Below are 27,946 nucleotides of genomic sequence, written 5' to 3'. Positions count from 1 at the left end.
TAGGTTCTTCAAGCACGGAGTTGATGTTTTCAATGTTTCTGCCGATTTTCATTGTCTTTGTCCTTAAATGATTTAGAATATTTATTTTAATACATAAGAATAATGCAATGCATAAAGCAGAAAGTTATAGACAAATGAGTTATTAGTGTTAGAGACAAATTAAAGGAAAATTAATTAGGAATTTATCAAGACTATTCTTGAATTGGATCACTTGTTGAGCAGGGCACAGCATGATTACATCAGAGATTAAGAGACATCAGCTTACTTTTTATAATGAAGTAAAAAGGAAAATAGACCAGGGGAATGACTACAATACAATCTATTTACATTATAGCAAAACCCTAACCTAAAAACCTACTGGTTAAAATAAACCAAACAGATAACGATGATCATAATGTGATATGGACTGAAACTTGGTTGAGAAACAGGAACAGGATGGATGCTCATAAGGTTTGGTGTTAGGTCCCTTGTTTAATACACTCATGAATGATTTACATTCAAAATAAAATTTTTCTTTCTGCTGATGATGTGAAGCTAGACACAGTACTGAATTATCTAGATGAAAACAAAATTCTTCGCAAGAAGATCTAAAAAAAGTTTGAAAAGATGGACAGTGAAATAGTTTAAAAATTTACTGTGAACAAATACAAGTATACGTGATTAAGTAAGAAGATAATGTTAGACATAATTTGATGAACACAGCAATTTGGGAGTTTAGTCGAGAGTGAATTTCAAGAATCATACTGGTAAGAAAACTTTTTTTTAATGTTGAGCATACACAAGAGGTTGGTTGATCAACCTATAGTTTCATTTGTGGAAAACAGGAAGTAATGATACTTTCTATATGTCTCTGATTAGGCAGATGTTGGATTATATCTCAACTTTACTAAGATTCTTAATGAATGTTAAGAAAATGATGTGTTTTCAGAGAAGATCGACTAAGTGAGCAGGTGTATCATGATACACTGCTTGACAAAATTAACAAAATACTTAGAATATGTGATGCAATTTGTGCAGTTTGTGATACAGTATGCTAAAATTTCATATCGTTGTGCACAACAGAACAATAAAATGAGGAGACAGCAAGAAATGTTGGGCAAGATAAGGGATTATAAAAAGGAGCATGCAAAAAATTGACTTACAGAAGTTTAAAACAGCATGCTTGAAAATATGGTCACATAACATCATCAGTACAGGCCTGGCAGCAGTGGACCACAATCAATATAATGGAGTCTTTACGATTTTCTGGCAACAAATCTCATTATTCTACCACAGCAGACTTCAGCTCACCACAAGGGCTTCCAACACATGTTCGACTGGATTTGAGTCTGGTGATTTTGATGGCCATGGCAATTATTGGATATCTTCAGTTTGAAGATACTCATCTGCCACTTGAGCTCTATGAGAAGTGGCACTTCCATGCATAAAAAGAAAATCTGGGTCAAGTGCATCTGAACAAAGTCATACATAAGAATACCTCTGCACAGTTATAGTATCCCTATCATAAACATGAAGATGTGTGCAGGCAATGATCATTATTCCACCCAACACGAGAACACTGCCTCTCAATAAGTATCCCTTTCTCTGATGCTGGAGGGATGTACTGCATGTTCATGGCACCAGTTTCAACAAGCTCTGTGGTGGTTTTGTGGCTAATAGGATAAAAGACAACTTATGCGCATAGTCCACTTGCATTGAGCATTTGTAACAGCCTGGTTGGAAATGTTTTCACATACAGCCAGAGCAACCTCTAAAAACAGCTGATGGCAGAACATCTTAGAGTTCTGGGATATCATGGTAAGGCCAGATAGCAGTCTGTCTGGTTGACATAGCTCTCAAACAAACTTGGCCAGCTTTTGTTTCTATCTGGTTTCTATCTCATGAAATTGCACCAATAGTGCTGAGATGACATTACATGACATCTCAGGCCAACAATCCCACCTTTATCTGCAACTGCTTGGCTTCGAGTCATCCAAAGGCTTGCCATTTCAAAGAATCATTTAAACAGTAATGACTTGTCACCCTGAAGGTACTGGACATGAGGCTAGCCTGCTGAGCAAGCCAAAGAACATGAATGAAGTAATGTGGTTACAGCCAGTGTTTTTAGAGGCATGAGTAATTTGCATTGTATGGAGACCTGTTGAATGGTAGATCAATTTCTACCATTCTCTGAATCTTATAGGATACTCTGAATTTGCATGCTGGAAAATGCCTGTTATATCAAATATTCACCTTATTCAGAGAATGGTGAATATTTGAATTCACCATATTCAGAGATGCTGTTAAAAATAAAATATTAATGAAACATTTTGTTCTGTTAACTGTTGAGTAGTATAGTAATGAGAATTGGTGTAATCTGATGAATTAATCTAACTGGAGACAAGGGATTTAACTTAGGTGTGCAAGTTAGTTCAAAATATACAAGACAGGAATTTGTTCCACTTGAATGAATCAAACTTTACTAAGGGGCATAATAAGGAGATAGTGAAGAGAGAGTCAGAGCAAACAAAGTTTTTTTTTTACTGCTGGAGTTGAAAACATGTTGCATGGCTTTCTGAAATGGTGAACTGATGTAATTTTAAGAAAGAATTATCTCCTATGAGATTGCCCTTGTGCCTTCCCCCCCACTTGGCGGTTTTCTCTTTGTTGTCAAAAGGAGTAATTGCGTCTTAGATTAATGCTTGAATCAATAATCTTTTCATCTGAATACTGTTGAGAATCTCTATTCAGCATTGTTTTTTGTAAAACTTCTCTCTGTCCAGCTCATCTTTCAAATCTCCTCCAGCACATTGATGACTACCACCTTATTGCAGTGGTAAAGCATGCTACCTTGGTGATCCAGAGAGCTATGTTAGTGAAAGCACAAATTCCTGATAGGAGTAACTGCAGGCAGATATACCAGACTAAGAAAATACTTTTTGGTATCATAAGGCATAATTCTAATGAGGTTTATTGGCTTCTGAATGAATTTGTAAAGACAGCTTTAGCATACCGAATTACATAGTTCTACTACTAAAATGTGGAAATTAAGGGAAAACTACTACTAATAATACATTACTAATACTCTTTTTCAATAATTAGCATCTTTCTTTTTATGAATAGCAAATATAAAAATGAGAGCAAGTAACAAATGGATAACTAGCTAACACAGAGTATAAATATGAATTTGAGTAATTTATGGAATTCATTCAAGTGTCATCCTTTATTCTTTATCTGGTAAAAGGTGAGTCTACAACTACCTCTTAAATCTGATTTACTTATTTATTTTTATTTTTTACAAAAGTTTAAAACTTTTTGTACATATTTTTCTTTTTACTGTTTTCAATATTTTAAATAACAAATATTCTTAAAAGTTAATTTGTTTTTACTATAAATAAAAGAACCAGCATACTTACAAAATATGTTGGGAAATATACTGTCCTTTTTATCTACCACAAAATTGCATTTTGGACAGCGACTAGTTTGCTCAAGGCTGGTTGTAATACATTTGTGACTGAAAATGAAAATTAATAAATATTGTAGAAGAAAATACAATAAAGAGCACTAAATATTATACTAAGAATATACACAATAAAAAAAACATTTATGTTCTGTAGTACAGAAAAAATAAATTGGGCCTCCTGTGTCCTTCAACCTTTCATGGACAGGAACTGCAAAAAAATAGTATAAAAATCCCTCAAGATACATGGGATGACAAAGATAATTCTTTTTAATTTATGTTATTAATTAAATTTACAGGGGATGCTTAAGGATCAAAGCTGTATAACGAAAAGACCTCCACATAGCCTTTAAAAGGAATGAGGAGAACCGACCAGGGCTTCTAACCTAATGTCCGATCCTCACCTTGTGGTGCACCCTGTTAGATATCTACCTGGATACTGAACAAAAGAGGGCTGGTAATTTGGCTTAAATCACAATATAATGATACACATTACAGAATTTCATGCCAGCTGGGGAGTTGCCTGGTTCAATAAGGCTTCCCATTGTTTTCGCCAGAGAACAAGGGCAAACGGCTAAAAGTCAGCTACTGGAACAAATTCTGAAACACACCCCAACTCAATATCACTGGAGTTCAAGATCAGTACTATCAACATAAGAAGACTGAAGTTAGTCTGCTTATGTTGATAGTACAAGGAAAGAAATGGAGATAAAGTTAACTTAGGAATTGCATAAGTATAGGTAGACATAATAGGGTGACTGAAAAGTACAGTAAAGTTTGCAATAAATACAAAATGTTATATTCAGACATAACAATCAGGGAAAAGGAGTAACAGCTATAGTATTCAACATTAAATACTACATTAATCTTCTTGAATCGCAGGCAATCTTAAGTAGAGTGGTGTTGGCAAATATCAGAACGGGGAACTGGACAATGAGACTTATTTCTGCTTATGATCCCAAAGAAGAATCTACTAAGGTAGAAAGAAGTGGAGGAATTTTTCCAGGCTTTAGAGAAAGCAATAGACACAATGAAAAAGTAAAGTAAGTCTTTGTTGGGGATCTAAATATCAAAGTAGGAAATGATTGCCAGGCATACAAAACTATTTTGGGAAAATTTGGAGAAAAGAGCAAAGCTCATCATGAATAAATTCCTGACATGTACCCTCAAGGGATGTACAGAATATGATAGTACTGCATGAAAAACTTACATCACCACTAACTTCCTATCTACAATTTTCTCCAAATCACTGTGTTATTACCTGTCAAGACTCCAACATGATCAGATCTTATATTACTATCTTCTAAGGCACTTTTTAGCAGATCAATCCATCTATAACTTGGTCCTCCTCTGGTTTCTTTTTGCTGCCAACCTGGAAGAGAACACTTACTTTGGTAACCTTTCTTCTCCCATTCTGTTTAAGTAACCACACCACCTGAGATTAGCTATGCTAACACATTCCAAGAGGCTAAGAATGTCAAGTTCTTTCCTAATATCCTAGCTCATAATATGATACTGCCATTGATACCATCTGCTCACACTTCTAATATTTTTCAGGACTCTCAATATCTGTGGTCACTAGTCATTGATCAAGTGTTTTATTTCTAACATTAGCTTGAACACCATCTTGTATACAACTAATTTAGTGTTTTGACTAATTTCTACCTTATTCCATATAAATTTATTCAGTTGACTTACCACCATACCAGCTTTGATGATTATGTTGACCATTTCCATATTTAATTTACCATCTTCACTAAAAATCATGCCAAAAACTGAAATGTTTTACATGATCTATAGGTTCTCCATTCACAACAGTTGACATTTTCGATGCTTCTGCCTATTTTCGTTATCTTTCTCTTGTTACTGCTGACCTTCATACGAAATCTATTAGAACAGTTATTCAATTCAGTCAAAAATCTTGCAGACTTGTACTGGATTTATTTATTAGTACAACATCATCTGCATAAAGTAAAGAGCTGAGATTAACATCTCCAATTTTGATATCATGTTTATTAGAAATTTCCTTCATAATGTGATCCATATAGATAACGAATAACAGAGGGGGGTGGGAGATAACGTTACGTCCTTGTCTAACACTAGATTTAACATTAAAAAAAAAATCCTGAACTTCCTTCAATTCTAACTGCTGACGTACAACTCAAATAAAGACTAAGTACTGCTTGATATAATGCTCCATTGACACCACATAACTGTAGCATTTTGAATAGCTGCTCTCTTTGCACCTTGTCATATGCCTTTTCCAGATCTACAAAACTTGAATACGGATCTTTGTTATATTCCCATGATTTCTCAACTGTTTGTTGAAGTGAAGATTCAGACAGCCTCTATTTGGCCTGAATCCACCTTGTTCTTCACCAAGTTTCCCTTCCACAATCCTTCTCAACCATTCCTCAAGTATACTTGCATAGATCTTGCCAGGAACACTCAGTAAGGAAATACCTCTAATTCTCACATTCAGTTTTATTTCCTTTTTATATATGGGTACTATGAAAGGTCTACTCCTATTATCTGTCATTTGTCCCTCTATGTCATAGTCTTCTGAACTATGCAGTGCAGCCACTGCAAGACGTTTATACTTCCATACTTGAGCATTTCTGGTCAAATACCATCTACTCCAGCTGCTTTTCCACATTTCAGGCTTTGATGGCTTTTTCTACTTCAAGTATGCATATGTGTTCCTGATTGCAAGCCTGTTGAGTGTTTTTTTTTTTTTTTTTTTAATCACTGTGCTGTCACTGATTGTTTCATTTATCAATTGTTTGAAGAAATGACTCCATACATCAAGGATATCTTTTTCTCCAGTTTTCATGTCACCTTTATCATCTCTAATTCCTTTCACAGTACTCTTTTCTCCATTTCTGAGCTTCAACAACCTCCAGAATATATTGCCACCTTCTTGATATTTATTTACTATGTTCTTACCAAAGTCTCTTCCCATAACTTTTGTTTAGCTAGTTTTACACAGTGTTTAGCTTTCTACCATTTGTCTCTGTATTCTCTAAGAGCACAAGCTGATTATGCCAAGAATTTTTGATATGCTTTTTTCTTTTCTTTAACTTCCTATGTCCACCATGGATTTCTGATTTTTCTATCCTTGCAGACAACCTCACCACGTCTCTCTGGCTGAATCAATCAGTGTTTTTTTCAGGTCTTGGCACCTGAATCTCCAAGGTTTGGTTCCTGTTCTCAAACTCTTTCATTTTTTCTTGAATAAGGCTTGTGTATTTCAGTCTACAGTTTATATCTAAGAGCTGCCCAACTTTTATTCACTTTAAAATATTCTTACATGTCCTTTTCAGTATGAAATTCAATTTTATCCTGCTCAAGACTAAATGATGATCACTTCCAATTTCAAATCCTCTGTACACTCTAGTGTCCTGCACCAGTGAGAAAATATCACCATATACAATAACATAGTCAATGAGACTTTTCTTATTTCTTGCCTCTTCTCTCCATGTGAATTTGTGCACATTTTTATGTTGGAATATTGTGTAAGTCATAACCAGTCCATGTCCCGAGCAGAAATCCAACAGGTATTTGCCATTATTATTAGCTTTGCTCTTTTCTCCAAATTTTCCCAAAATATATTTATATTTCTGACAATCATCTCCTACTCTGCTATTTAGATCCCTAACAAGGACTAATTTTTCATTTTTCATTGTGTCAGTTGCTTTCTCTAAAGCAGGGGTTGCCAAACTTCTTTGACCGTCGACCCCTTCAAGAGTTTCTTTACTTTTTATCGATCCCCTCTATTTTATTATTACGTAATTATAAATAGACAAGCAAAAAAGATGCTTATGTGAGTTTTTAGATTGTTTATTTTACAGTTACAATGTTTATTGTATGTATAATATAGTATATATTATTATACTGGCTTAACGTCAAAGGGGATACGTTTTTGACGTCCTTCTTAACATTACATATTTGATAGGAGGGATAAATAATACATAAAATATAAAATTTAATTTAGAAAACAAAATAACAATAATACAATCTTCCTTATATATATGAAAATAAGACTTATATTACCTTAGTATACAATTTACTAACGTTGTCAATGTGAAGGGTGTGTGCTTCGTTGCCCAGCGGGAACCACCAACATCCATTTATTGGTAAATACGTCATTTTGGCCTTGATTGGCTTCCATAACTATTTTCATAAATTGCTCCATCTTACAGGTCCTATTCATGTCACTGTTCCGATGATTCACTCTTAATTGCATTGTCATTCAGGATGGAGGTAATCCAAGTTAACTGAATTAAATATTACCCGTAGATCGATGTCTTACATTTTTCTATCGACCCCTAACAATGTTATATCAACTGCTTTGGCAACCACTGCTCTAAAGCCTCAAAAAATTTCTCCACTTCTACCTTAGTAGAACCTTAGGCACAAATAAGTTTTATTGTTCAGTTCCCCATTCTGATATTTGATATTTCTGCTCGGGATATGGACTGGTTATTACTAACACAATGTTCCAACATAAAAAAGTGCACAAAATAAAGGAAAAGAAGAAAGCATATGAAAGATTCCTGGTAATTAACCCAGCTTGTTCTCTTAGAGAATACAGAGTCAAATGTAAGAAAGCTAAACACTGTGTAAAACTAGCTAATCAAAAGTCATGGGAAGACTTTGGTAAGAACATAGGAAATAAATATCATAAAGATGGCAAAATATTCTGGAGGCTGTTGAGTACTATGAAAGGAACTGGAGATGATAAAGGCGATAAGAAAACTGAAGAAAAAGATATCCTTGATGTTTGGAGTAATTTCTTCTAAAAATTGCTAAATGAAAGACAGTACAGTGGTAAAAAAATGCTCAATAGGCATGCAGTCAGGAACATATCCATACTTGAAGCAGAAAAAGCCATCAAAAGCCTGAAATGTGGAAAAGCAGCTGCAGTAGATGATATTTGACCAGAAAGTATGGAGGTATAAACATCTTACAGTGGCTGCACTCCATAGTTCAGAAGACCTGGACAGAGGAACAAATGACAGATGATTGGAGAATAGCTCTCATAGTACGTATATATAAAAAGGAAATAAAACTGAATGTGAGAATTACAAAAGGTATTTCCCTAATAAGTGTTCCTGGTAAGATTTATGCAAGTATACTTGAGAAACGGTTGAGAAGGATTGTGGAAGGGAAGCTTGGTGAAGAACAAGCTATATTCAGACAAATAAAGGCTGTTAGGATCAGATTTTCACCTTACAACAAATAGTTCAGGAAATCATGGGAATATAAAGATTGTATTCAAGTTTTGTAGCTCTGGAAAAGGCATATGACAAGATACCAAGAGAAAAGCTATTCAAAATGCTACAGTTGTATGGTGTTGATGGGGCATTATCAAGCAATACTCAGTCTTTATTTGAGTTGTAAGTCAGCAGTTAGAATTGAAGGAAGTAAAGGAAGATGGTTCAATGTTAAATAGGGCATCAGACAAGGATGTACAATAACCCCTCTGCTATTCATTATCTATATGGATCACATTATGAAGGAAATTGGTATTAAACCTGATATCAAAATTGGAAACATTTATCTCAGCTTTGTTGTATGCAGATGATGTTATACTTCTAAATAAATCCAGTACAAGTCTGCAAGATTCCCTGACTAAATTGAATAACTGTTATAGATTTGATATGAAGGTCAGCAATAACAAGACAAAGACAATGAAAATAGGAAGAAGCATTGAAAATATCAACTGCATTGTGAATGGAAAACTTATAGAACAAGTAAAACATTTCAGCTACCTAGGCACAATTTTTAGTGAAAATGGTAAATTAAATATAGAAATAGACAACAGAATCAACAAAGCCAGTATGATAGAAAGTCAACTGAATACATTTATAGGGAATAAGAGAGAAATTAGTCAAAACACTAAATTAGCTGTATACAAGACAGTGTTCAAACCAATTTTAACTTTTGGATCTGAGAGCTGGGTCAGAAATAAAGCACTTGACCAAAGACTAGAGACTACAGATATGAGAGTCTTGAGAAAGATCAGAGGCATGAACAGATGGCATCAATGGCAATATCATATTAAAATCGAGGATATTAGGAAAGAACTTGGCATTGTTAACATCCAGGAATGTGTTAGCAGAGCTAATCTCAGGTGGTATTATCACTTAAACAGAATGGGAAAGGAAAGATTAGCAAAAAGATCCAGTTAACAGAGGAATACCAAGATGTAGGTCGATTGACACAGTAAAAGTGCCTTAGAAGACAGAAATATAAAATCTGATAATGTTGGCATCTTGACAAGTAACAGTTTAGGAAAACTGTATATAGGAAGTTAGTAATGATGTAATGTAAGTTTTTCATGTAGTAGTACTATAGTTCGCCCACCGATTAGAGATCCTTCGACACTTCTGCGCATCTCAGAAAAAGGAGAATCCATTCGGATAATAGGGTAATCCGTATTGTGGGATGAGTTGTTTATTATTACCAGTCGGAAAATTTTACCTATAAAGCACATGATTTCGCGTGTTGGCAACCAATTCGGACGTCCTTCATTTCTTTCTCCCCTTCAGCATGAATCGACTATTCTTGGAAAGACACGAAGCAGGGACCTACAAACGGTGGGCGAACTATATCATATCCTGTACACCTCTTGATGGTACACGTTAGGAATTTGATGATGATGATAAATTCAATTTACAGTATTTTTGGAAAATATCAAATTACTTGAATACGTGTAAATGTATTTAGAATGCTCACCATAATCACAACGAGGTATGGCAATTATACCTAAATTGCATACAATGAAAAAAATATTTTTTTAATAAAAGTACTTTTATCTCAAAATGGATTTGTTTGAAAATATTTAAAGCAAAGGGAAAAAAATCTTTTCTACAAATACAAATTCTAAAAAGCTTTTCTGCCACAGATACATTGATTTTAAAAAAAAGTGATATCACAATTAGCACACAGTTCATAGAAAACCATAGGCTCCTCTGATAGAAGTGCCATAGGTAGCCTATTGTCTTCTCCTATATATCCAATTAGATAATCCAATTGCAATTAATGTGGCATCTACTTTTAATATGGCTGTTAATATCAATGATAGATGTCCTGGTTGGTTGAGTGATTAGCATATCTGCTCTCCAGCAAAGAGGCTGCATGTCTGAATTTCACCACAGGCTTGTGAGTGTTCTACTAACTCTGCATGGAAAGTAATCTGCGACTGTACCACTTTATCTAGCAAAAGGCTTCACTCTCAAAACACTATGCCATACAGGAGCAACCATATGGTTGATCAAGTGACATCAAATGTGAATAACTAAATCAATGATGATCTTAAAAAGACAATATTCAGATGAAGAATTTGATATGCCTCTGCAAAAAATGAACTGACGTCATCCCAAAATCACATTCCTAATAGAAATGAAATGTGAGGGCAAGTTATTCTTTCCTGATGTTTAATCAAATGCAAACAGATGGGTCATTTCTACTTATATGTATCAACATATGATTCCTCTGCACATTATTCCTTCTCAAAAAATAGATCACCACCATTTTTTTTTATTCCACTATTCCTCTGAGGATTTACTTCAAGTAAAAATCTCCAAATTCAAGGATGCGTCTCTAAATTACAGATTTGTTTTTGTTTCCAATTTTTTGTAAAAAAAAAAAAAAAAATTAAATTCAGACATACACATCATCCCCCCTGCCCCCCACGTACAAAGAGTATCAATTGCACATGCTAAGAGGTGTTTCTGAATGTGCTATTTATATTCTAAAGAATATTCATGCATTTTATAAGACCTTTCAGCCAGACAAAATAATTTATCTCAGAATGAAGATTCTGAGATAAATTATTTTGTCTGGCTAAAAGGTCAAAGCCACTAAGACTATGAGACTAACATATTATGTCTGTTTGTATGCATCTTCTGCCCACTTTGTTTTGTGGCTGGTTACAGGATCCTTTGGTCAAATACCACACTACTACACAGATGAGCATTCGCATAATGAATGCTTATCTGTGTAGTAGCTCCAACAATATTAAGATACAATAAATGAAATTTAATATGGTGTCAGTTTAACATGATATTGCTCAGTACAGTAATGAGGGTATGAAACGCCTGTGGCAAGTTTCTAACTTGCATCCCCCGAACCCAAAAATTTTGAAAAATTTAAATGTAACAAGTTAAATTTTACTACATGCAATATGTTAAATACTTACTATTAACCCCATCAAAATGAGTTGCAATGTGTTGCAGAATTTGTGTGTCTAAAGCAGCGTATTGCCAAAATTTAAAAATATAATATAAAATAGTGGACTTTTATATCTATTTATTTATTTTAAATTTTTAGTGCCCCAAACCTAGTTGAGCCTGTGGCAAGCAGCTCTTTCGTTACGGCACTGATACTGATTACTGCAACATTCACATCACTGATTTTTTTTTTTTTTTTGAACACATTAAAAAATGCTGTCAAATCCACTTCATAACAACCTTGAGGCATGCAATTCTTCATTTACTGAAACAAGTGAAATTTGATAACACCTATTAACAATAAGTATATGAATGGGAGTAGAAAAAAATGTCATGCAATAAATAATTATTAAACAAAAATGTGATTCAATGTATTTTTTTGCATGCCTACCAAAATTTGAACACCTTCATTGCATTTTAGTTTCAGATTTGTTTCCAGCTCAAGAAAAGAACAAATCTTCAGTTTTACATCTGGTCTAATGCAATGCAATGCATGGCTGATATGAATGATGAATTGTGAAAGATAATCTCCAGTAAAGACAAATACTGTTAGAAAGCAAAGCATACACATGGTCTGAGGATGGTCTGAAAAAAAAAGATTAAGGAGGTAATTTTACTGTTTCCTAAAAAGAAGCCGCTGAAGCTGTTTGCAGAGAAATGAGAAATAATGATACAGATGTGTTGGCAGAAATGATCTGTGAGAAGAGCACAGACTGCATTTCTGATCTAAGAAAAGAGCTGCACCTTTGAATTTAAAGCATGACATGGATAGTTTAAGCATTTTAAGAATAGAACTGGAATGGAGAGGAAGTATCAACAGATAAAGCTGCAGGTAACAAATTTCTTAGGAAATTCTTAAGAACTTGTTCAATGCTACTTACACTTTCAAGTATTCAACAAAAACTAGTCTATTTTGGCAAAGATTCCCAGAAAACATATCTTATGAAGAATGAAAGAAGCTACAAGGACATAAGGCACTGAAAAATGGTCTAATGTTGATGTTAGGATCAAATGCTTCTGGGGAGTTGTTCATTACCTATCATTTCTGAGAAAATGAGAGCACTAACGAATTGACGAAACATCTCAACTCCCAGTGAATTTTTCAAGATTGGGAATTATTTTATGCCTGCAGTAGAGTGATATATTCCGACCAAGAACTATGGAAGGTAACACTGTTACCTTCCATATACATTACAGAATGTTAAATAATTAACTATCCTATTAATAGTTAAAATATCAAGAAAATTTCCATTCCTTATATCAGAGTTATTTCTGAATGCAGATGATTTAAAATAATAATTTCCAGACAAATTTCGTGCAATTAAAACAACGTTTCTTCTATCCAGCCTTACACTAAAGATAAACGTCCTCTCTTAGCACCAAAGTGTATACTAGATTTGAGAGAGAGAGAGAGATTGCAGGAATCTCTCTCTGTCTCATTATGTCAAGTAGTACCGCACATTCAACAATCATAACGTATGGATAACATCCATTTTTTCCAAGCAAGAGATCTGGTCTTGCAGAACAAAGAATTTCTACTAACCACAGAATCCTATGGAACAAAACAAATATTTTTTGCACAAGTCCTTCCAAATTTAAGAAACTCTTCAAAGAATGATATGAAATCCTTTACAATCAACCTAATCTAAATCACTATGATGATCTAAATATTTCAAAATGCTGGGAAATAGACTGAACTCTTACTAATAAAGGAACAATTATTCATAACATGTATATATAATTCTTATGCAAGTGTCTCCTGTGTAAGAATTGTATGTAAGATATGATTTTCATCACTTTATGATGTAAAGTGGATCATCACGACACTTTTCAATTATGACCAATCACAATTTATGCATTTATTCATACAATGGTTTTAATGGCATGATGCTAAAACTGTCATAAAAGTGGAGCAGAGGCATGATTCATGGGTTTATTTATATATTCATTCATTATACAAAGGTCATATGACACATTAGGTTCCAGACTACTTTTGTATAGCAAATCACTGCCTCCCTCTCCTTTTTTTTTTTCAATTTGCAGATGCATAAAATTGTTTAATAACATTTTTAAGCAATCATATATGTGTGTGTAAATGACATAAATAAAAGCATTTACTTACATCAGATATGCAAATGAAAAATTCAGAATAATTTTTGCAAACAAAAGTTACTCTGAATAGCTTGGCTTAATGGAACATGCCAACCAATTTGGTCAACCTATGAAATAAAACAGTTACAAACAGTTTATAATTCACAGTGAAACACCTACACATGGAGAGATGTAGCAAGCATTAATGTAAATAAACTGTGTTCATGAATACTGCACATTGGTTGACTCACAGCAGCATCACGTTGCCAAAACCACATATGAGGAAATGCAATGTTATAATCTTTCTAAAAAATTTTTTAGAAAAAGAAGAAGATAAAATATAATAAGTGAAGATTAGGAGTGAGAGTTACAGGTGTGAGCTGTTTCGACTGAGTGTTGTCTTGGAGCTCATGGGCAAAGTGGAAGCTATGTCATGTCGGCATAGTGTTTTTGCCTCAGGTTTATCTGTGTTTTTTTTCTACTGGCAGGAATCATGACCTAATTTTCATTTTGTGAAGCTTCCAACTTGCTGAGATTACATTGGGGCAGTGGATGTTTATGGAGTTTTTGTCACATTTAATGGTTATAGTTTCTGACATCTTTAGCACTGTTTCATTTTTCTGTATGTCTAATATTATGGCTTTTTCAATTTGCAGGGTATGTTTCTTTCAAGAGGAGTGTAAGCTGCAATTTCTGTTTTCACGATATTTTGTTTTCATTCTGGTTTTTACACTTCTTATTATTTATATGTTCTGGGATTGGTATGTTGAAATCACAGAAGTGTTTCCATAGTCTTGCCCATAATGATCTGATCATGGAACCTGTGTAGGTGACAATGCAATTTTTCTGGCAAGGAAACTTGTATATTACATTGTGGTATTGTAATGTTTCCTTGTATGTGTGAAATTTGGTAGATTTTAAGAGTGTTGCCAATTTTTGATTCACAGTAAACACTAATTTATAGTCGGTGTGCTTAAAAATATATTCATAGGCTTTGTATGTGTTCTGGATATATAGCAGTTTAATGATTTGTGTTGGGAAGTTTGCTTTGGTTATGGGACTGTTTTGACGGGTTTCTGCTGTTTGGTTGGTGCAATTTATTAGTTGTCTTGGGTAATTTTGGTTTCTAACCAGGCTTCTCTGTATTAATTTAATTTTTACGTGCTAAGATAATAATATGTTAGTCGTAAATTTGCTTGCGTTCATAAATCGTACTAAAATGACTGATTTTTTTTTTAACAGAATAAGGATGATACAAGTTAAAGTGCAGGTAGTTACCAGTATGTGTAGGTTTGTGGAATAGCTATTTTGTTGTGGTTCTAATTAATGTTAGGTTTAACGAAGTTTATGGATTTTTCGTGTTCTGCTTCTATAGTGAACTTTAGTCTACTGCATTAAGGGACACTTCATCATCATAATTTATTTATAATTTTAAAATTATAAATACGGAAACCAATCAAAACAAATAAGTAGTCTGTATACACTAAGATAGGACTTGGAGGTTATGACGTGAAGGAAAACCAGGCTTCTCTGTCATATGCTAATTGAAGGATCTCTGATGCAGAGAGTTGGAGGGAAACAGGGAGAATATTGCAGATGTATTTCCAATATGGAGTTCGGGGTCTGCCCGAAGGGGAGTAGAGGACCAGAGCATCAAAGGATACAGAGGGTGGATGTCTGAGTTGGTGGACGAGCCATTTTATTTGGTTTCTTTGAACAGTGCTGCTGGGTTTCATCTAATATAGTAGAGTTGGGCTGCTTATAAAGAAATAATGGATGTTGGTCTCCAGTGAATAGAACATTGACCATGTATTGGCCGTAAAAGGTAATGTCGGGGGGGGAGTAGATTTGATTCCAAATGAGATAGAAACAATTTGGCTAATTGTCCACTAATATTTTGGCCCATTAGGAGTCCAGAAATTTGGATTAGTTTTATCAGGGTTATATCACTGGGTGTTAATTTTGTTCGTGAACGATGTCTAGTGTTTTGGAGACATCCACATTGGTGTATGACGAGGTTGTGTCCAATGAAGTGAGGACGTCATCGTGGGATACAGTTAGGGTTGATATTTTTTGAAACAGGTCATCTGTGATTTTAATAATAGATTTGAGAAGTTTTACTAAGAATTCTGATAAAGGTGATGTGGTAGAGTTTTTTTATTGAGATCATTGGGTAGCCTTCTTTATGGATTTTAATTTGTCCAAATATGTATGGAGTATGTGTAGTGCAGGGTATTGTATAGTATTGTATTGCAGGGTAACAAAGAAAAGAACAATACCCCACACCACACCACGTAATCCATGTTTAATGTTGCTGCATTTATTAATTCTTCAGCAGTTTGTGTTATTTTTTTTTTCAGAATAATATAGCATTTTTGCTATATTATTCTGAAATATTGCATTATCCTGATTATATTGCATAATCATGGACTGATTATGCAATATAAATCAATTCCTGAGATAATTCATCAAGCACTGAACCTTCAATTAGTTTAATTGGCCTTCCCATTTATATTTATTTCCTATTCTTATTTTAAATTTAAAACTACCAAGGCAAAAGTTTTGTGTGCACTTACTACTCTATGGTGAGAGTTTAATTTTACACTATTTTACATTCTGCAATTCTGTGCTGCAACAATGTGGTTATTCCATCTGGGTATTCCTAAGTCTTCCATTTGCTTTCAGGTCTGTATGGAAATTGGCTTTGTAAACTGACAAGGTTAACATTATATGTGTTGCATAGTTCAGTCAGATGTTCAATTGCATCTCTGATACATGATATGTGAAAAGTAATTTTTTATGCTTCATGAAACATTAGATCCCATTTGGGCATTAAAATCTTTGCTTACAATAAGGAGGTTTTGTGTTGAGTACTGTAGTGTAGTCTGAGAATTGACTGTAGAAAACATTCTTGGATTTTTTTTCTTTGAGGTCTCAATCAGTACATGATGTAAGGATTTTTTTTTATGCGACTCCCACTCACAAAAGGTTGTAAGCCTATAGTGCATTAGTACCACAGATTGGCTAAGAAATTCTCTCTTTTTATATATATTTTGTTTTTATTATTTCTTTACAAAATCTAGAAACCAAACAGAATTTTATGAAGTCACTTCAAGCCTCTAACAAGTAAGGCAGCAGTTTCTTGCCAGGCAATGAAATTCATCTCCCACCTAAAGACAATCGCAAGATCCATGCTTACAGTGGAATTCAAATCTACAGCCCATTCATTGGAGAGTAGGTATGCTAGCCAACCAGGCTGGAATATTAATTTTGCATTTAAGTTAAGGCTATTATTCTATCAGCAATGGAAGTGACTACTTAGAAATCTTTTTTTGACATCACACTCCATTGCCAGATTTGTCTGCTGATGCACACATAAAAATATAGCTTATTTACTTATTTCTGTTTTTGACAGCTCTCACTACACATTAACATACATTTCTAAATTGAACAGTAAATTTAGTAACTTTACTTCACAAAAAAACTTACCAAAATGTATGCCCACACTTTGTCATATGAGCCTCTTCAATAATCTCAAAACAAATTGGGCTGTAAAAAAAAAAAAAAAAAAAAAAAAAAAATTCTTAAATGATTTTTCTATATACGTGAAAGAAATGGTAAAACTAGTAATTTCTTGGTTAGATAATAGCATTTTTAGTTACAACAAAATTATACTAAAATACTAAAGTCAATTATACTAAAGCATAAACAATCAACAAATGTATTATGAAATGGCATATGTATATACAGGATGTCCCATTAGTCTGGATTCATAAGAAAAATTGATATTTTTGCATTTCTAAAAAGTAAAATTCAATACTTGCTTACTTCTACAGGGCATAACATCTGAGAATGGAAGACTGAATCCTATAATGCTTCTTGGGTCTAGCTCATGCTGATGGCAATTAATAACAGAGTTGTCAGATTTGTTGCAAAGCTTAAAAAAACTCCTGACATGATTCACCATGAGTTTGCTAACTGGATATGTCCAAATTTGTGCACTGAGAACAATGGGCATAGTGAGCAAGCTCTGTGAATAAAAATTTTCCATTTGCCTTTTTTCTTTGGTTTTTTTTTTTTTTTGATTGGGGTTGTTTTTCCTATGATGAAAGGCTTAAGAGACAACCTGTATGGATATATATATATATATATATATATATATATATATATATATATATATATATATATATATATATTGCAAAAAATAGATATTTGAAATTTCACCAAAATGTTAAATTTTAGTATCACTTTCATTATCGATTATTAATAATGAAAAAAGAAAACCTTTGTGAATACAAAAATCACCTCTATAATCAAATTAGTCCATTCTGTTATAAGCAAGGATTAAAAAAAGTACAGATAATCAAGAAAGCTACAGTTATTGGTTATCAGACATTACATGTACTGTAAAGATTAAGATCAGACCATATAAATAAATAAAAAAATTACTATAAAAGTTATTGATGATCATTATCAAAACACTTCCAAAACATTATAGCTTCCTATATCAAAAATAAGCTTAAATTAGAAATCTGGTTAATCAAAAGAAGGATTAAAACATTTGATTTATAACTAAGGTGACCAGATTTTTTGAAAGATAAACTGTCAATTGTCTGTAAATTCAAGACAAAGCAAGTTTCTCTGCGATGTCTATAAATTAGATGTGTTCTTCTGGCCAGGAAAACCTCCATGTGAGTCTAGTTAACTTGCCTTCAATTAAAAAGTATCTATAAAGGTTTCTTACATCCTAGATAAGATTCAAACCTAGGTCTTTCAGACCAAAAGGCACTGTTGATACCAGAGTTATGTGTAGATGGAGGATTAAGTAATAGATTTAGGCTGTGTGATGTAGATACCTTCTCATGAGTCCTTGAACTCCATGGAGATGCCACATAATAAATAACTTCCTAATCTCTACTTGTTATTAATGTCCATATAAATAAAGTCAAATTCCAAAGTGCATTTCTTAACAAAGTGATCCTCTGCACTATTTTGCCCACTTTTTGCAACATATCCTCTGAATATGTTCCTTTTTTCTGATAGGAATTGTGTGTCTTGTTTCACCCTAATTATAGGTGCAATGAATATGGTATACTCCAGGGTTGACCAGTGGAGGAAATGGATCTTTGGATGAGTTGAATGAGTTTTTTTAATTTTGCAAGAGGTTTAAAAGGCGGCATTAAGGTTGTATTTCTGTAGTATTCTGTTTATTTTATTTGATACACCTTAAATTTATGGAATGGATAGTTTTATTGTAATCTAGTTTATTTTTGTTTTTAAGTGGAGTCTTGTGAAGAATTTTGTTGATAGTATTTTGGCTGTAGCCATTTTTCAGGAAGGTACTGCTGATAACTTTTAATTCATGTTCATATGGCCGCCACACATTAGACACTTTCCTCGGCCACCTAAAACAACACAAACACATACAATTTCACAATTGAAATTGAAAGTCAGAACTCGTTTCCTTTCTGGATACACTTGTTGCACGTCTTCCTTCTGGCAGTCTTTCCTTCACTGTTTACCGTAATCCTACACACATACTGACCAATATATACACATAAACTCCTCCCACCACCCAACACAAAAACTAGGTGTCGTTAACATACTAATAAACAAGGTTTTGAAGATATGATCCAATGAACAAGAATTTGTTAATGATATTTCATATGGATTGACTGGAAGATATTCAGTTGTTTGCTGATGTGAAAATGGAGAGAATTATAAGGAACACTGCTAATATTAATTCCCTTCAGGAAGATTTGAATACTTTTAGCTTAGACAAAAGGATGGGAGGTTGTAATTTTAACACTGATAAGTGCTAGGTGTTGTGTTTTGGGGTGCTGAGATAAAGCTGTGTGCTGTATTGATGGAACTATACTTCAGGAAATGGATGAGATTTGGGATCTGGGGTTGGTGTTTGACAGTAGACTGAGAGCTCAAATTGCACTGCCACTATGATAAAGGAGTACAATGACATGTAGGGATATGGAGGAGGTTAGATCACTGTATAAAGCACTAGTCAGACCACACTTGGACTGTTGTGCTCAGATTTGGTTACTTAGTTTTCATTGTGATGTGGACATAATTGGAGAAGGTCCAGAGACAAGTGATTAAAGCAATATCAGGACTCTGGAATTTGGCTAGAGAGAGAGAGGTTAAAGGAATGTAAATTACAGAGTTCAGCAGATAGGAAGAAATATCAGAGATGTTTTAAGTTATTGAGGGGATTTTATTAGATTAATAGAGAGGTGGAGTTATCACAAGAGAACAACCAGAGGCCATTGCTAGAAGTCCTATAAAAAAGTGTTGAAGGAGGGCATGAATAGATTTTTTCATGGAGAATTGTGGGTTAATAAAACACTTTTACCAGAATATGTTGTTAATGCAGAGAGTGTTAAGGATTTTAAGGTTCAATATAATACTGTATGTTGTCAGTTGAGTGAACCTCCCACATTGAGTCTGTTAACTCCATGGAGGATGTGATAATAATAATAGTATATATTTTTAAAACTTAGTGTTCAAGTACTGTGAAAACTGAGACTAATCTGATTCAGAGTACAATTATCACAGGTAGAATGTAACAAGTTGTGCATCTTCTATAAGCAAATTAGAAATCATGATAACATAACAAATCTATGATTTGGAAAACAGGAATCACTCTTGACGAGTCTTGTAAAACTTCAGGTGAAACTTCAGGTTTTTTTTTTTCTTTGCCAGCAGGAAAAAATTGAAAATGAGAAGGATGTGAAAAGAAAACTTTGAAAAAAATTACTTATTGATATTTTTACTTTATAGTGGAGTAATGTTTTTGGAATAAGAACATAGCACACAGTAGAAGTATCTAAAAATAAGTAAACATATCGTAATTTTTAATAAATTTTATATAGCAAATATCTTAACAGATATAGTGAAAATGTAAATTTCACTAAATAATTAAGCTTATTTGCATAATAGGCAAGCATATAAAAAAAATCGCTGAACGTTACAAATTTTTAAATATACTGCATGTGCGTGTAATAAAGGTGCTGATAATGCTAGAAGTACCATATCATTTTTAATACTGCTTCCCCCACCCCTAAAAAAAATAACATAGTAATAATCTATTATTAATTTTAAAAATCGATTATGGGAATTGAAGTGAGAATGTGGAATTCACTGACCAAAATGAGAACATTTGGTAAAATGTATAGGATGCCCTCTTTCCAATAACCAAAAGTCATGTGGAATACTAGCAACTATCGCATGGCAAATTTCAAAAATACTGAATTTCAAACACAGAAACAAATCAAGTAAAAAAGAACGAAAAATGCCACAAATTAGACATTACACATTTAAACTAATAATAAAAGATACAAATATATAAATAATATATATGCTGGTCTGACTGGCTGAGTGGTTAGCGAATTTACTCTCCAGCCAAAAAGCTGCAGGCTCGAATCCCGCCATGGGCATGGATGTTCGTAATTGTCTGTGAAAATACTAGTGGTGGTGGTGGGCAGTAGATTGCAGTGTTGTAGATGATGCAGTTCACTGTATTTGGTGGATTGAGTAGTGGAGACAGAGAGTTGTAGAGTAAGTGCCCTCCCTCCCTTGATAAGTCTTTAGACTCCTTGAAGATTTCACATAATAATAATAATAATAAATAAAATATAAAAAAAACTTCTCTTCAACGATTAGGCATTTGCCTGTTCTGGCTTCAGTGGTCTTTCCATCTTGCAACTGGTCTCTTTTGCTTTGGTTGCCATTATTTTTCCATCTTAAGTAGATGCTCTTTCCATTTCTTTCTATATTCTTGATTTTCTCATTTACATTATAAATATATAGCGTTCTTCTGATGTGCCCATTTTTTATATGGTCCAATTTGTACATCCTTTAATTGCTCATAAAAATCTCATTTCTGCAGCTTGTATTTTACTTTCTTTTTTTTTTTTAATAGTCCATTTCTGAACCATATAATACAGTGGGAGCAGCCATTACTTTTTAAAATTTTAGTTGAGTTTCTTGTCTTGTTTTTTTATTCAGCATCTTTTTAATTGTTCCATAGATTTTCTGAAATTTCTTTCTTTTTTCATCTATCTTTTAGATTATTATCATCATTATTATTATATGGGCACCGTTATGGAGTCCGAAGACATTGTGGGAGACCTAATCTATCCACACAATCATACCACTCCTTAAATCCATTAACAGACAAAGCTCTCACAACTGCCTCTGGTAACTCATTCCACAACTCCCCAAGCAAAAAATCTAGTCTTCACATCCCTACTAACAACACCTTTATTCAACTTCCAGGGATGACCACTTGTTCTGGCCCTGCTAGCCAAGTGCTGAAACTTTTTCACCTACATCAATCTTATAAAATCCAATAAGCAACTTAAAACATTTCTATCACATTCCCTCTTTTTCACCTATCAACCAACTTCTGCAGTCCACATACCCTAAATCTATCCTATATGTAATTATATGCTATTATGCCAGCCTGGTTGGCCGAGTTGTTAGCGTATCCACTCTCCAGCCAAAAGGCTGCGGGTTTGAATCCCGCTGTGGGCATGGATGTTTGCGATTGTCTGTGGAAATACTAGTGGTGGTGGATGGCAGATGGGGTTGGTGTAGTTGTAGTTAGTGGACTGAGGTAGAGATAGAGATGTAGAGTATGTGCCTTCCCTCGATGAGTCTGTGGACTCCCTGGAGTCCACAGACTCATCGAGGGAAGTCACGTAATAATAATAATAATAATCATAATAATCGTCACGTAATAATAATAATAAATAATTAAACTGTGTCACCTGTTATATTATTCTATTTTCTATGACTATTTTTGATCTAACATGATCTTGAACTTTACATGCCATGACTTGTTTTCTTTTTTGAAATTTTTAAATTGTATTGTTTAGGGGTTGCAAATTTACAGTCTTTTTTATTACCGGTAATATGGTAAATTTATAAAACTTTTCCGATTTACCAGTAAATTATCAGTAATTTTTAAATTTTGACTCCAAATGCAAACATTTTAATAACAACATCGTGGTATAACAAATTTTGTACAAAAAAAAAAGGTCTAAAAAAACAAAAATAAAACAAATAATTGAATACTTTCTTTTAGCATTACACAGTGATCAACATTCATTTAGTAAAATTATGGAGACTACAAATGTGTTAGGAATAATTACTTTAATTTTCCAATGTTTCGACCTTTATATTAAGGTCATCATCTAGAGCAGTGTTTCTCAAAGTGTGGTACATGTACCCCCGGAGGTACACGAAAGGTCGTTAGGGGGTACATGGCAATTTTCAGCTATGCATAATTAAAGGAGTCATTATATTTTTCAACAAACAGTGCAATTAGAGACAACTGGGATAAAAAAGTATACACATGTTGCCAGTGGAACATGTGGTTTTGCTTGACACTACCCCGTCGTTAATGTGTTAAAACTAAGAAATATAGTGAACGTGTTTCAGATATTATGGAATTCGGTTGAAGGGAATTAGCATTTCAACTCAACTGTTGAAATACTAATTTGTCTTTGGTTCGTGTGATCCTTTGTTAATACCACACCAATCATATGCAGTTCTTCGCTGTTCTAATCTTGTAAATTACCTCAAATCTTGTAAATTACTAGTAATTTTTGCTTGAAATAATTGGGTAGATGACTTTGACGATGCACACAAAGAAACTGTTCTTGATGCCAAAAGTAGTGATGCCGAGTAGGAGCTTCTTGGTAAGTCGCACCATTTTCAGTTTTTTTTCTGAAAACTTTAGTTTCCGAAAAACCTTGCACATATCTCGCAACATGATTTTTTAGCTTTAATTTTGGAGAAAAAAGTTATATTCGAGTAACTACTGTATTTTTTTTAGCTTTCAAATTCTTACGTATGGATCATTGGTTAAAGATTAGATTTATCAAACCCCCCAAAAGAGAGCAATATAGCAAATACAAGTAGCTGTAAGTAACAAGAAAATGTTGATTATTGCATCTGGAACTGATAAAAGTGTGTCATCTGACTTCTCTAGAGAACCAACTAGGAAAAGGATGAAAACTCTTCGCATGATATGAATTACTTGAAATGTGGATTTTCATGGATGGGAAATGAAGAGGAACCTATTCCAAATTTTGTTCTATTAAAAATAAATCATATTTGTTGTTTACATGAACATATAAATTTCATTAAAATAGACATTTACGATGAAATATACTTTATTTATTATTATTTTGATAAGGGGATATTTGGTAATAATGAAAATTTAAGAAGGGGTATGTGGATATCTGAAGTTTAAGAAACACTGATCTAGAGTATACACATATATATACAAAGACAAGCTACATTACATTTCTAACAGTAAGCCAAAGTGACAATGATTTGATCAATCATTATTCTACTGCCCTGACCTCTAATAAAAAATTTAAAAAAAACTACATGAAAGCTATATTCTAAAATAAAGACTTATTGTTAGATAGACCATATATTTATAACATAGTTAAGGTCTTACAAATTGCCTACCGGTTTCGCTAGTAACTGACTAGCTTTCTCAAGGCTTGCATAGTACAAAAAAAGGTAAATGCAAAAAAGGTTTAAAAAATACAAAGAACTTTAAAATACATGGTGGATATGTCATCTATTTTCAGCCTTATTAACATCTAACCTAACTAACACCTAATACTTAATATTAAAGGGTTCTTTGTATTTTTTAAACCTTTTTTGCATTTACCTTTTTTTGTACTATGCAAGCCTTGAGAAAGCTAGTCAGTTACTAGTAAAACCGGTAGGCAATTTGTAAGACCTTAACTATGTTATAAATATATGGTCTATGTAACAATAAGTCTTTATTTTGTAACACTTTATGACCAAAAACATGTACAATTTAAAAAGCTATATTCTATTTATAACATCATAAATAGAAGAATAGAACCCTAGGGCACACCACTAGTAACCCTCATTTTTTTTTGAGATGTTGTTCCATCATACATAACTTGCTGATATGGTTCCCCAATGCATCTAGCCATCCCTCTACAGCTTGTATAAGCCTATCCTGATGTGATCTATCAAATGCTTTTGCAAAGTCCAAGAATATCAACGTATATGAACCTCCCTTATTTAACACATTCCATCATAAAATGCAAGCAGATTGCTAAAACAAGACTTGCCCTTCATAGAGAATCCTATGTCCATTTACATAATCCTGTATTCTATTCATAACAAATCTCTCCAATACCTTGACGACAACTACAGATACACACAGTGGTGAGCTATAAGGGGCTCGCGTGAGGCCTTTGTTAAATTTTTCTCAAATTTGCGAGTCCCTTGTTCTTCTTGTTTACTTTCTTATTTTTTCAAAAAAAAATTTTTTTTTTGAAACATATTAAGCGACAAACTCATACGGTAACCTAACAAAAATTAGTCTATTCGGCAGCATATAGGTTATTTGGAATTATTGTTTCAACTCTTCTATGACGAATGCGCCCAAGTTTGAAAAATAAAATAAGCTGACTCACTATCTTTACCCTTCTCCCTTCTGGTAGCCAATCGTATGGTAAAACCAGTAGCCAATCAAATGATTTATAAAAGATTTCATTCTTATATTTTATAGTTAAAAATGTTTTTCTTATGTAAGATAAATTAACAAAGTTGATTGTGTGCAAATATTTCATGTTTAGATCATGAAATATTTGTTTAAAAATGATAGCCTTTAGAGGCTGATTGTCCTCTCATACTTTTTGATTGGAATTTGTACACAAATGTTATTAATAAAAGTTTTTGTGTGAAATACGGCTTTTTTTTTCTTTTTTTTTTTTAGCTCGACGATGCGAGCCCTTTGTTAAAATTTCCATAGCTCACCACTGGATACACAGACTCGTCCATAACTATAAACTCCTATCCCAGAACCATGCTTTTGGACTGGTACTATTTTCTCTTCTTTTCACACCTTAGGAATCTGCCACTGCAAGACTTTCATTAAATAACCAGGTCAAGGGCATTAACTAATTGTTGTGCACATGCTTTAAAATACATGGTGGATATATCATCTATTTTCAGCCTTATTAACATCTAACCCAACTAACACCTAATACTTAATATTAATTCTCCTAGCACTTCACCCCGCTTCTACATGCTTCAAAATATTTACACCAATATGACATAAGTGAAGTGCACAATAAGTAACACCACTACATATCCTTTGTAATGGTCACTCGGCCATAATTATTCTTCTTCCTCTTGCTTGCCACATAGCAAAAGAATTTGTTGAATTATCCTTGGCCCGACTGGACAATCTCCTCTTAAGTGCATTTTTTCTTTCTTTACTATGCTTGTCCCACTTTCCCACCTTCTTACCTTGTACTTTATGCTCCTCATACATTTGATTGCCACAAAATGCACTGCTTGTCAGTATTTTTGACTTATCAATTCTGTCATTGTTCTTCACTGCTCATCAACCAATATACTGATGCCAGTTCTATATATATATTAATAGAATTTTACTTATCAAGATAATTAGGAGACTAGCATAACTAAGAATTTCATGTGTATATCAGGTGGGAAAAAATTTTGGTCTACGAAAAATATAATTCTCTGCAAAGGAGCATGCTCAATACAGAATTTCAATACCTATATGATCTGTTAATTGTTCAGTGTTGCTATTCAAGCGATATCAAACAGTGGCAGAATCAAACAGTGAATAAAACTTCAAGATTTAATTACACGTGTGTTCACAGCACATCCTAAAGTATAACAATAGTATCCAGTTATGTAATCACGCTAAAATGAAATAAGTATTCTACTTACCACAAGAAATCACTATTTTTATCTTCGTACGTATTTGGAATTCCATTAAAAACAGGTGGCAATTGTCTCTTGCGCCATCGTCTCACTGCCTCGGATGCTGAACTAGAATGTGTTAGTCGAGGAGTGTTTGTGGATGCCATGGACGGTCACAGTAACATATATATAGATATATATAAATATATACATATATATATGACACGCACACAACCTAAAATACTAAATACTGTAGAAACAGTAGTTCGTAGAGTTTGGCTTATTATTTAACAATCATTGGCTGCTATATACATATCATGTTTATCATACTCATAGATTAAATGCGTTCTTAGAGATTAAGTGGCATTTATTTCTCGTGAAGAGGAGGCGGTTTTACACATTCTCGTTTTCACCTGTGTATATGTACACCAGCTATAAAACGGAACAAAAACTAAAATACCTACATATTTTATGTGAGGACAAACTCGTGTGCATTTATATAAGACATCTGAGTAATATATCACCTTAATGACACTAAGCCTAAAACTGAAAAGGTGCACAAACACCCACATAAACAAACTGTGGATATTAACACGTGACATTTATTCCGCAGGCCACCTTCCATGCAAACAGTGACATATGTGTTCTTCCCATATGCAACCATAATGCAAATTGTTTTTCACCCTCCACCTCATGACGAAACATCTATTCGAACACCGACGGATTCCTAGCCAAAACACCGACCACCTTGTTAATACAAGCGTTTCTCATCCCATAATTCTTTGTAAGTCAACACTAGAGGGCAGTGAAGTGTAAGAGTTTGATCTATCACATCGATGCCGTCCTCTAGTGTCGAAATTATTACAAAGTTCCAGTATATGAATTTATTTAATATTTATTTATTTTAAAAGCATCCTATTTCAGTGTGCAAATCACGTGTTTATTATATTTTCTTAATCTCTTAAAACTATAAACATGGCACGGTAATCAGTGATACAATATAAAGAGCGAGCGAAAGAGATATCGCTAATTAAATAAAATTTCGGTAGGTTTTTTTTTTTCAACCTCTTCCTGAGTTACTCGATCTTCTTCTCAGGTAGGTAGATAGAATTGTTTCTAGCAGAGCTCGGATTCTTAACAAAATTAAATATAAAGGAAATAAAATTTTTTTAAAAATGTCTACCATTGAACCCTCGCAACACTGGTGGAAGCAGTTGTCCCCTTTATTCTCGACAATAATGTCTACAAGGTATCGATAGAAATGAATTCGATAAACTTTGGAAACCGGTGGGTATCCGCTTCCCGATTTCAACAGGTAAAATTAGAGCAAAAAGAATTCTAGCTGAATCCAGAGAAACAAAAAAGCATATATATCATTTTTTACCTATTTTTAAAACTTTAGGTGTTATTCTATTACTTCAGAAAT

The 27,946-nt window shown here is 33.5% G+C and overlaps 1 protein-coding gene across 1 annotated transcript in view; it reads right to left on the bottom strand.

Annotated features, from left to right (window-relative positions):
* LOC150103736 (E3 ubiquitin-protein ligase COP1-like) overlaps positions 1 to 27,270 on the bottom strand; it is a 405,850-nt gene extending 378,580 nt beyond the window's left edge. Inside the window, exons 1-3 of the mRNA XM_090396516.1 lie at positions 26,548 to 27,270; positions 17,257 to 17,316; positions 3,396 to 3,493 (exon numbers count right to left, since the gene is read on the bottom strand). Of these exons, the coding sequence (XP_090252642.1) occupies positions 3,396 to 3,493; positions 17,257 to 17,316; positions 26,548 to 26,687 (298 nt within the window). The 5' untranslated portion in view covers positions 26,688 to 27,270. The remainder of the gene's footprint in view (positions 1 to 3,395; positions 3,494 to 17,256; positions 17,317 to 26,547) is intronic.
* Between the last annotated feature and the right edge of the window lie 676 nt (positions 27,271 to 27,946).

The sequence above is a fragment of the Typopeltis vanoorti genome, chromosome 8 (genome assembly GCF_054136105.1).
Source record: "Typopeltis vanoorti isolate ZY-2024b chromosome 8, IOZ_Tvanoo_1.0, whole genome shotgun sequence".
Taxonomy (NCBI): Eukaryota; Metazoa; Arthropoda; class Arachnida; order Uropygi; family Thelyphonidae; genus Typopeltis; species Typopeltis vanoorti.
This window is presented reverse-complemented; position numbering and strand designations above follow the sequence as displayed.